The sequence below is a fragment of the Pteronotus mesoamericanus genome, unplaced genomic scaffold (assembly GCF_021234165.1).
Source record: "Pteronotus mesoamericanus isolate MK-2021 breed Mesoamerican mustached bat unplaced genomic scaffold, CSHL_Meso_final contig_75, whole genome shotgun sequence".
Lineage (NCBI taxonomy): Eukaryota > Metazoa > Chordata > Mammalia > Chiroptera > Mormoopidae > Pteronotus > Pteronotus mesoamericanus.
Window position 1 is genome coordinate 4,571,341 of NW_026555249.1, and position 12,309 is coordinate 4,583,649.

General features: G+C 39.8%; 1 protein-coding gene across 2 annotated transcripts in view; it reads right to left on the reverse strand.

Annotated features, from left to right (window-relative positions):
* Positions 1-4,086: 4,086 nt before the first annotated feature.
* The window catches only part of GOLPH3 (golgi phosphoprotein 3), a 43,163-nt gene continuing 34,940 nt past the window's right edge, over positions 4,087-12,309 (reverse strand). For both annotated transcript variants that reach the window (XM_054583913.1, XM_054583912.1), the window contains one exon: positions 4,087-5,925. In XM_054583913.1, coding sequence (XP_054439888.1) covers positions 5,501-5,925 — 425 coding nt within the window. In that variant the 3' untranslated portion in view covers positions 4,087-5,500. The remainder of the gene's footprint in view (positions 5,926-12,309) is intronic.

A 12,309-nucleotide genomic window follows, 5' to 3' on the forward strand; every position in this document is an offset into this window, starting at 1 on the left:
TGATGACACTGTTCTTAAAATGCAGATGCAGCACAACTACAAAAACCTGCAGCGCTGAACTGTACACTAAAAAATGGTTAAAATGGAAAGTTTCATGTTGTGTACATTGTACAATAAAAAATAAAAACAAGTAAAGTACCTCGTAAGTTTACATTGATACTTCCTATTTTAATTTAGAACCGCAAGGTTTTTCTATCTCCCGTCTTAAAGCTGTGCCTTCACTTTTCCTCATAGAGAATCCTGGCTCTCATGAAGAAAACTAATGATGATCAAACAATTTTTATTTCCGTACATTCATAATATTAAAAAAAGCTACTCAGTCACCTTTGGTGAATGCTAGGGTTATTAAGTACTTAATCATAATTTAGGGTTAGAATGTATCCCGCCTTTCATCTATGAATTGTACTAAAAGGTAATAAAGATAAGGTGAAGTTTCTCTTTATAGAAAAATTCTAGCTAATAAAGGAGAAATGGCAAGAATTAAAATATCACCGCAATAAATCCCAGGATCTAAGAAGTGAGCAGCAAGGCTGCGAACATCTCAAAAGCAGAGAGGGGGTGCGTGCCCCCAGATGGAAGAACACGCCACCGCCACCTAGCAAACCGTGTTGACCACACACACCAGCCTGAATCTGTTGAGGCCTCTAGATCCAATGACTAATTCCTGGGAAGGAAGAAGTCGGAAAAACACACTAAACTACATGTAGATGCAATCAGCGAAATCCAAACTTTGGGAAACGCTCAGGACAAGTAATCCAATTTCATCAACAAATACTCAGCAAGGGAAAAAACAAGAGATGAGGGTTAGGAGGAGAACCTATAAATTAGGAGAAACTTACACTCACTGAACAAATGAAAAAAGAAACAGAACAATGGTATGAGAGACGTACACTGGGTTGGGACCAGGGGATGGTAACTGGAAGGGAGCCTTGAAGAGCTTCTGGACAGCTGGCAAGTTCCACCTCTTGACCTAGGTGACGGCTGCAAATGTATCACCTTAAAAGAATTCATTAGACTCTGCATTTGTTTTATGTGATCTTCCATTTGTGTTTTAAGTATAAAAATTATGTGAAATGCTTATATACACAGGTACTCATAGGATATACATTTGTTTATATAATTTTTATACTTATAATTAATCATACCCCCCAAATTTTTATGAAATATACATACATACCCCAAATCTGACCACCACACAGATGACTGTAATAGGACAGTTAAGGTCTCCACAGATTCCATGCTCAACACTCTACCTTACGTTCTATGGAATGTTAAAAAAAACACTCACCATGTACCAACTCTGAAGGCTGGGGCATCACAGACACAGGGTTAACATCCATAATATATGAAAGGTCCTGATGAATCAATTCATTGAAAGATGGCCATTAGAACAATGAATAAAAAACATGAATAGGTAACTCAGAGAAAAAAAAATACAAATTACCAATAAAGACAATAAATGATAACCAACCCTCCCCCCCCCCCCAATAATTAAAACAAATTGGTAATTCTCTCATATTAGCTTGGCAAAGACCAGGTTGATAAGACCCTCTACAGTACTTGCCAGGGTGTAGGGAAACCAGCATTCACATTACTGATGAACACGTAAGTTCAAACATGCATCTTACAAATCAATGTGGCTTTACCTTTTACATTTTCAAGACATACAGTTTGAGCAAATTAATTTCTATTAATTCCTCCGACAGAAGTCAAATATAAAGATATATGTACATTTAAAATGCTGTTTGCAATAATGAAAAACATGAGTAATCCAAATGTCCGTTAATAGATTTAACAAAGTTACGTAATGAAGCCAAAAATGATTTAAAAAGAACAACGTGTGCTTGTCCTGAAAGCGCTCTACAACATAAGCACAAAAAGAAAACTGCACACCATTCCATAATGATGCTAATGGGGCCTTACTGTGCACCCATGTAAACCACCATGTCATTCAAACACGGGGCTGAGAAAATGTGCACATCAACATGAACAATGTTACCACCCGTACCCCTTTGAAGGGCAGCCTGCAAGGTGATGAATATTAATACTTCCTTACTGGTACCACTGACTACATGACGGTTGTGCAGAACTCACAAGAGCCAGGTATAGTGCTCTGGGACTGGATGGGCTGCAACGAATTGGAAATTACCTGAGGCTGTCAGTCAGTCACCTTCACCTAAATGACAGTGAAACAAACAATATTACCTGACAATATATAGTGAGTACAAGATGGAGAGGCCATGAAGTCAGAATTGAACATCACAAAATAAATACCTCACAGGCAGGTGACTGACGGTTCCCTTGCTCCTTGGGCAGAAGTAGCAGCCATGCCTGCCTGGCAGTTACGGACCCTGGTCATCATCAGGCTGGATGCCACTACTCATTGGTCCAAGGTTGCCGCCGAAGCAGCCAGACGCTAGCCTCTTTCACTTCCTTTTGGGTGATAACCAAGTTCAAAGGTTTGTTGTATGTGGAAAGAGCATGGCCACCATCAGCTCACAAGCAGTGGGAAGAACCCAGGGACAGAACATGCCGAGGGGCCTGGGCAAGCCTGCTGCAGTGGGCCGGGGGGGTTCATGGCCATCTGACACCTGGCAATGCTTTTTTCTTCTGAGAACATACAGAATTCGTCAACTGTTTCATCCCTAAAAAATAATTTTTGTGAGTTACACCAAGATATTATAATAAATGTGAGTTATACCAAGATATTATAAAACAAGGATGTCCTTTTCATCAGTTATTTTGCACAGGCATGACGGTTTCTTGCACGGATGCCTGCTATTCTGTTTTTGTCTGAGAGAGAAAAGAAGCCCCCCACCTAGTGCCCCAATAGGAAAGGATATATTGTAGTTGAATGCCATTACTGTTATTCAATCACTTCAGGATTTAAAGCTCAAACGCTTACCAGATAATGTGAGTTTGGGCAAATCATCCTCTCCAAGCCTGTTCTTCATTAAATGAAGATAGTTATTGGGGTTTTGGGAGTTCAAAACAAGGTATGAAATACCTAACTAGGCACAGAACATGCATTCAGTAAGTTTCCTTTGTCCCTTCTTTTAGAACGTTGTTCCAGATCCTGTCATTTTAGGGAATACACCTCAATTAAAAAAGTCAAAAAACCACAGCAACTAACTCTTTGCACAACAGATCTTTACCTAAGTTTTATATTAAAATTCACTGCCTGATTCTTGGATCTGAAGGCTTTGAACCCAAGCGGCATGAACCCATGAAAATACTGCTTCTACCACACACAGTAAATATTTCACAGAGTCACGCCACCTGCCCAGGCTTTAGAGTGTCCCGGGCTTTAGAGAGGAGTGTAGTCAGCGGCCTTCCACCTCCAGGCTGCACCCTTTCTCTCTCCGCCCCCAAGAACGGGTGCTGGCGCTGGGGCGACGCACGGGTGGAGCCACACGGGTGGAGCCGCACGGGTGGAGCCGCACAGGTGGAGCCGCACAGGTGGAGCCGCACAGGTGGAGCCAGCATGCACGCTGCCCCGCAACCCTGCCCCAAGTTCAGGCCCGGCCTTTCCCGTTGCCTGAGAACAATGATGCTGCTGAAATGAAGACTCCCTTAGGAATATCCATTACTTCTAAAATCTTTTCAAGGGAAAAACAATAAATCTTCACCTGAAAAGAAATTCCAATACTGGCATCAGTTTCCAGAATCCATTTTATGGGAAGAAATTATAGGCTAATACTTTCTATACATACTTACCACCAGTTGTGTCATTTTTGGCGGCAAAGGAGGTTACTGTAAGGGACAGAAAATCTGTCCTCTCTCATGCATTAAAATGGGGACTGGCAAACTACTGCCTGTAGACAGTTGCCTGTCTCTGTGACTCAGGTTTTATTAGAACACAGCCTCACCCATTGACTTGCACTGTCTACAATGACTTTCATTCAGCAGAGTTGAGTAGTTCCAACAGATACCATATGTGCCAAAATCCTAAAATATTTATTATCTGGCCTTATAAGAAAAGCTTGCATTAAAATATTACCATGCTATACAAGGCTAAGTGAAACTTAATTAGATAGAAAACTAAGAATACAAAAATACAAATGACATGCTTGCTCTAATTCAGGCACTTTCAAAATCATAGTTTATTTTTTATTTGAGATAAAAAGATAGTGTACATATTAGAGAATCCCTTAAAATTCAAATCTAAAGTTATACACTGTCTAGTATTTTTGCATTGAATGTTAACCAAAAAATTTAGATACCTGAAAGCCCCACTATTAACATGAACTATGGTAATAAAAAATTTGACATTTAATTTGTTCAATATATAGTATTTACATTATGAAACGAATGGTGATATAATAAGCAGTGATAAAGAAATAGTAAAAATAAATTTTAAAAATCAAAGGTTTATATTCTTACAATGTCATAATTGTATATAAAAATTAAAACATAGCAGAGCTTTCTGTTATAAAATTCTTAATCATCTGACCGTAGTCATTACTTGCTAACATGCAAATCTGCTATAAGTGACATTTGATTTTTTTTCTCAAAATAGTGTAAATAAAGGGCATTTAAGAGAAGACATTAATTTACTTGTGATCAACAAACAAAAATACTGTACTCAAGATTAGTACTGGTCACAAGCCTCTTCCCTATAGAAATGATAAAACAGTAAAAGCAAAAAAAATTGCAGAGTGTCATGAATGGCACAGCTCAAAGAATCTTGGGACCAATCAGACACACCTCTTTCTTTCTCAGTGATTAGAGCTCTATTCTGTCATTAAATAATAATAGGCAAAGTGAGGGGTACCAGGTGTAAAACTGATTAAATCTTGCCAGATACTAAGATGGAGGCAGCGGTGGCCCTAAGAAGGGGTAATTTATATATAATTCCAACTATATACAGCATACCTGGAATGCAGCTCACCACAAAGTGGCTTTATGAAACAACTGGACCTGTATTATTTCATAGTTAAAATTATAACAAATGGTATAAGAGATTTTCATGGTAAGCAAAATTCAAGGGGCATTTTGTATTATTTATATGTTGTTTCAATTTTAAAAATAATTTTGCTAAGTATACATCTCAACTGAGGTCTATATATAAAATGTCCTAATACATACATTTTTTCACCTTTGGTAAATTAAAGGCCTTTTTGTGACTTCTGTCTGAATTGCAGACAGAATGTGAGATGTACATGTGCATGTGGGAAAAACACAACCTGAGGTAATCCAAAGGTGTGCAGGTGAGAAGACTGGAGGTACTCTGCAAGTCAAAGCACACCAGTGACCCAAAACAGGTAACAGTGATAATGGAATGCCAATATGGCAGTAAACCTTCTTTTTAAACAGAAAGAGGAAAGCCTCTCGTACCAGCAGAATCCTGCATACATTTAAAAAAAAAAAAAGTTGCCTATTATTTCACAACACAAAAGCCAATGTTAGTGTAGAGAAAACAAACTGAAGAAACTTGGAAGCCAACAGACCAAAAGCTACAGGCTTGTAGAGAAAGGAGAACACTCCATTCTGAGCAGAGTTACTTGGTGAACGCGGCCACCACCGCCCACAGGACCTCGTTGGTGCTGGCCTTCAGACTTTCCACCTCGGGATCCAAGTCGAGGAGCTGCCGCACTCTCTTGGTGGCCAAGTCATACTGCTCGTCCAGAAGGGGAGCGAAAGCATTCTCCAGGACGTCTGAGGCATGGGCTAGGTAAATGAGGGCCAGCAGGCGCTTGTCCATGCGGTGAGGGTCATTCACCCACTTGTCAAGAACGGCTTCCTGGACCTTCTTGATGAGGCGCTGCTTAATGTTGTTGTTGGTGAGGGGATGTGTTGTCATGTCAAAAAGTAGGAAGTTCTGTTTCTCTGTTGTCAATACGCCCTTTTCTACCAGGTTTTTAGCTAATCGTTCTCGCACATTTCTTAACTGATAATGCAGTTTTAACGGATTCCATGTTTCACCTAAATAAAAGATTTCAATAATTAGAAATGACAGGTATTGCCTTCCAGTCAAGATGGCAGGGTACACACTGTCCTTGCCTTCTCCCATTACTATATCAAAAATACAACTAAATTATAAAACAATCATGACTGAGAACCACCTGAAAACTAGCTGAATTTAAATGCTATAACAAAGGACATAAAGAAGCAGCCGCTACGGGACTGGTAGGAGAGGCAGAGACATGAAACAGGGGACGTGGCCTCAGCTGCAGAGGTGCCAAAGAACAAGAGGCCTCCGCCCCACACTGGGCTCCCCAGCCCAAGGCGCCAGTGGTGGGAAGAGGAGCCCCCGTAACATGTAACATCTGGCTGTGGAAACCAGCAGGGACTGCACGGCACTGAGGACAAGGGCTGCGGGAGGCCCAGGCATTCCTGCTGGGAGGCTGGCGGCACACAGATCCACTACAACGAAGTCATTCGCACTGGGCTCCAGTGCAGAGGCCGCGGCTCCAAAAGCACCAGGGACACACAGGAAGAAACTAAACTGGCCAGCTTCAAGGAAAGCGCTAGAGGAGCAGGGTGGGGGCTGCTCTCTCCCAGGGTGCCACTGTTCCTCCGCGGAGCCCTCCCCCACCCAGCCAGCCCAGCGGAGGCAGGCCCTAATCTGAGCTCTCCATGACCCTGCTAACTCCAGTGGTCCCCGCCCAGGCGATTCAGTGAAACCCCACCCACCCCACACAACAGGTGTGCCCAGCAGAACAACTTCCAGCAGCTCCTCCAAGCAGGCAACCTGCCTCAGCTCGGGCTGTGGACTTTTCTAAAATCACTCAAAGATCCACAAAGCAGTGGCTGTCCTCAATGAGCTAGCTAAACTATCTCAAGTCTAGAACAAGCACCAACAGGTTTCAACTTGCATTGTAACTACCATCAAGTAGCCCCAAGCCTGGCATACACAGGAAGCACTCGTCTTGGAACATAGCCTCAACTAAGTAGCCACAAACTCCACAAAAGTGGCAGCTGGCCTCAGCTCACATCATGGTACCCACCAAAGGGTCCTAAGACCAGCAAGTGGCAGCCAGACTTGGTTTGCAGAAGAGGCACTCCCAAGCAGCTCCAAACCCAGCATAAGCAGCAACTAACCGCAGACCACCTTGTAGCTCCTACCAGAGAGCCCCAAGCTGGGCACAAGCAGTAAAACTAGGCCATTTTCTTACAACATATACAAAAATAAACCCAAAGTGGATGAAAGGCTGAAATGTAAGGCCTGAAACCATAAAACTCATAGAAGAAAATATAGGCAGTAAATTCTGACATCGCTCTCAGTAACATTTTTTTGGATATGTCTCCCCAGGCCAGGGAAATAAAAAATAAACAAATGGGACTACATCAAACTAAAAAGTTTTGGCATAGCAAAGGAAACTGTCAACAATACAAAAAAGACTAGAAGAACACATTAGCCAATGATGCATTTAATAAAGGGTTAATACCCAAAATATATAAAGAACTCAACACCAAAAAACCCAAATAATCCAATTAAAAAATGGGCAGAGGACCTAAATAGACATTGCTCCAAAGAGTACATACAGATGGCCAATAGACATGAAAAGATGCTCGACATCACTAATTATAAGGGAAAACGCAAATCCAAACCACAATGCCATACCACCACACACCTGTCAGAATGACTTTCATCAATAAGCCAACAAACAACAAGAGCTGGGGAAGATGTGGAGACAAGGGAACCCTGTAAACTGTTGGTGGAATTGTAAACTGGTGCAACCACCAGGGAAAAACAGTAAAGCAGTTCCTCAAAAAAATTAAAATTAGCACTACCATATGATCCAGCAATTCCACTTCTGGGAATATATCCAAAGAAATCCAAAACACTAACTCAGAAGAATACATGAACTGCTATATTCACTGCAAGATTATTTATAATAGTCAAGATATGGAAGCAGCGTGTCTACTAAAAGATAAATGGAGAAAGATGTGGTGCATACATACAATGGATTCTTACTCAGCCATAAAAAATAATGAAATCTTGCCATTTGTGACAACATGGATGGACCTACAGGGCATTATGCTCAGTGAAATCAGTTAGTCAGAGAAAGACAAATACCATATGATTTTACTTACATGTGGAATCTAAAAAACAAACATACAAACAAAACAGAAACAAACTCACAGGTACAGAGTATATGTATAGTTAGAGATGCCAGATGGTCACAGTGGCAGGGGGCAGGGCGTAGGGCTTGGGTGAAAAGGGTGAAGGGATTAAGATGTACAAATTGCCAATTATAAAATAGATCTTAGGGACGTAAATTACAGCATAGGGAATAGAGTCAATAAATAGACTTATCGGGGTGATTACTTCATAAAATATATAAATGTCTAATCACTATACTGTACAATGGAAACTAATATTGTATTATATTACATGTTATTATATATTGCATTATATTACATAATTATATATTACGTTAACTGGATTTGAAAATTTAATTTGAAAAAGATGATAGAGAAGATCTGCTAATTTTATAAAATTTTGTACTATTAAAATAAATAGTAAAACTCAACTGTTTTTCACTCCAGAGAATCAGAAGAAAAATACAACTGTGTTTTCTTGTCAAATAAACCATGAACCCCTTGAACACCTGGCCTTTGGATTCTAAGCACCTGGAACATTTTCAGGCATAGTAGTTACTCAAACGACAGAACTGAAAGCAGTGTTCAAATCAAGTAACCCAATGTGAAAATGAGCCAAGTGTTAAATTATGTTTGGCTTTTCTCCAGCTGTTGTCAGAAAGCAGCCAATAGCAAAATAAGATGTTTATTTTCTGTTAAACACCAATATGCAACAAAGAGATAAAAGAAAAAAAAAGTTTCCTGACCAATATGTTATTCCTGAATCTCCTACTACATATACCCAACCTATAAAGATAGAAAAGCCTGTTTAGGCTATGGCAGTCTTTGGTGACAATATAAAGCTAATTCTTCAAGGACTAAACATCTTCAACATTTTAATCTTGTTATAAATACACATTTTCTTTTGAGACAGAAATATTTAAAATAAACCAAACGATTTTTTTACCTAAAACAGTTTTTCCCTATAGAAGACTGAAAGGAAATATATCAAAATATTAATCTTATCCTGGTCAGTGTTGCTCAGTTGGTTGCTACATCGTCCCATACCCAAAAAGTTGCAGGTTCAATTCCGGTCAGGGCACATACCTAGGATGCAGTTCGATCCCCAGTCCAGACATTGGTTATTATGGGAATTATGTGTGATAAATTTTCTTTTGTATGTTTTGTATTTTCCAAATGATCTCCAATGAACGTGTAACTATGTTTATTGTTTAAAAAAAAAAAAACACTACAGTAATTTTCTAAATTGGGGCATGTTAAAGATCAACCATAGGAACTTTTATTATATACAAAAGCTATTAAGGTTGAAATTTTATAATACTGAGAGAAAACCTTAAAGTGTACTGTCTACTATGGGAGTCAGTAACCCCATGGGGCTATTAAATTTAAATCAATAAAAAGAATTCAGTTCCTCAGTTGCACAAGCCACATTTCATGTGCTCAACAGTCATGTGTGGCCAAGGCTGTTGTTCGGATATCACAGAAATGGAACACTTCCACACTCACAGAAAATTCTGGTGCACAGTGCTGTCTTGCTGTCTTAAAGTCTACTACTATTCAGTGGGCTATCGGCAAAATTATTTCACCATGTGAGTCAACACTAAAAAATACACGGCTATGATAGAGTAATCAGTCCTGGACTTGCATTCTGACGTTAAACAATGAGAAATCTGGATAAAATATATGAAACAACTGTTTTCACCTGCTAGTCCAATGGCAGCCCAGAGCTGTGATCCTTGAAAGAAACCTAAGTGAGCCCTATTATTGCCCAAATTTACTACCTAAAGGCACAGTAAAGGAAACAGAGTAGGAGAGAAGACCCAAAGCAGAGCACAGGAGTCCTGCTGGGTTAAGACAGCAGAGGTCAGAGGCAAAAGCAACTGAGATCTGCACAGCCGAGCACTGGAGAAGAGGGAACTGTGCAGGTTACGTTAAGAGCTCTAAAAATCCGCAAGGTCTGTTCCCTTGAATCTGGCTGAAAACAAAGCCACACATGTTTCAGCGTGAAATTCTACAACGTTAGGCAAAGAAAAATTACCAGAAATTTGTAAACTGAACAGGGATTAAAAAATTTGACGGCCAACTAGCCTCAGTGGAAAGGCTCAATGAATACACAGGACATTCAGACAGGACTCCAGAAGGCTCCAAGCTCAGTAGGAGGACTAAGCTAGACCTTGAATAAAAGGCTACTCTAGACCTGGCCTAACAAAGTTCAAAAACAAGCCAATCCACAAACAATTTAACTGACTATCAATTCAACACTCTATATAAAAGAAGACAGTAAAATTCAGCACTCAACGGCATGGCACTCAATGTCCAGCATACGATAAAATTGCTAACCTTGCAAAGATGGAAAACGTGACCTAAAACTAAGAGGGGAAAAGAAAAAACCAACAGAAACAGTCACCCAAATCAAACAAAATACAGGCCACAGAAATGATGGACTTAATAGATAAGAACTTTAAAATGGTTACAAAAATATCTAAATAATTTAAAGAAAAACATGAACACAATGAAGAGAAAAGATTGTTCTTCTTTAATCCTCGCCAAAGGATATGTTTATTGATTTTAGAGAGAGAGGAAGGGACAGAGAGAGAGAGAAACATCAATCGGCTGCCTCCCATACATGCCCCAACTGGGGATCGAACTCACAACCTAGGTAACGTGCCCTAATCAGGAATTGAACCTGAAACTTTTGGGGGAAGTGGAAAACACTAATTAACCGAGCCACCTGGCCAGGGCAAGAACTATTTTTCTAAATGAGTAAATGATCTGGAACTGCTATGTTTCATTTTGTGATTCACTCTGTGTAACTACAAACTTAAATAATAAAGGGTTGGTACCATGAATTATTAGTAAACTGAAGTCACCACCTACATTTAGAGACAATATGACTTTTTCCAATTAAAAAAAAAACCTGGCAAATTAGCTTCCACAAAAGACAATCACTGCATTCAACTTCCTCGGTAACTTCAGAAAGGAGAAGAGCTGCCCTGGCCAGTGTGGCTCAGTTGGCTGGAGCATCATCTGTAACAGAAAGGCTCTGGGCTCGATTCCCAGTCAAGGGCACATGGCTAGACTGCATGTTTGATCCTGGTCTGGGTCTGGGCACGTGTGGTCTACAGTCTGGGTGTGTATGATCCCCTGTTTGGCCACATACGGGAGACAAATGTTTAATGTTTCTCTCTGTCCCAACCTCTCTAAAAGTCATGGAAATAAAAATGCCCTAGGGTAAGAATGAATGAATGAATGAATGAGTGAGAGCTAAAATATATTTGGGGGCCCTATTAGACTTTAAAACCTAATCATATAAAAGAAAAACATAATTTAATAATACATGAAACCTTATTTCCATTTCTGGTGTCAAACAAGCTCACACCTACATTTAATGTTAAGACATCATTAACAGTTATTTAATGAAGCATTATAGCCTAATATGTTATAACAGCAAGCCAGACCGGTAGGCATGAATTTCAGCTTGGTCATCTCCTAGCTCTGAGACTTTGGGCAGGGTTCCTTAATCTCTCTTTTCTCATCTGTAAAGTGAAGATAAGTATATTCAGTGCATATGGTTATTATTAGGATTAAATGAGTTAAGATGTAACAAGTTCTTCGAACAAAACCTGGTACCTGGTAAGCTCTCAAGAAATGTTAGTTATTGTTATTTATCCATGCAAGAATCAACACTTTGGCAGAAAGAATTTACCATATTTATTTACCATATTTATAATGGCATTAAAAAAAATCATGTTGAGTACTGAAAATACAAATGTAAGTAAGACATATTTCTAACTGTAGAAATTTAAAATCAAGAGAAGAAAAAAAGAGTCATAATAAAACTAACTATGCAGGCTAGAATTAGATGCAAATAGGGCCATTAAAACAGTATGAACAACGTGCCCAGAGAAATAAGAAATTTCTCAGGCTTGAGGTTAAGGGGTATATCTACGAAAGTTCCAGGACAAAGAACTTCCAAGCTAAATTTTGAAATCCAGCAGGATTCGACTTCCTACAAAAGGGAGAGGAGCCGGCACTCGAGGCAGAAGAAATAAAGTGGACGGGATGGTCACATGGAGAATTTTCATTGTTGTACCACCCCCGCTGTCTCCCCAGGAAATGCCTGCCTGGTGCACCGTTCACCACACAGACTGGGTTCTGTATTGGCTTCCTTATGCCATTGGCAAGTGGTAGGCAGCCTAAGTCATTAGGCTGGAATTGACAAGGTTGTGTTTTCTAACATTCTCAATTAACTTTTGGAAA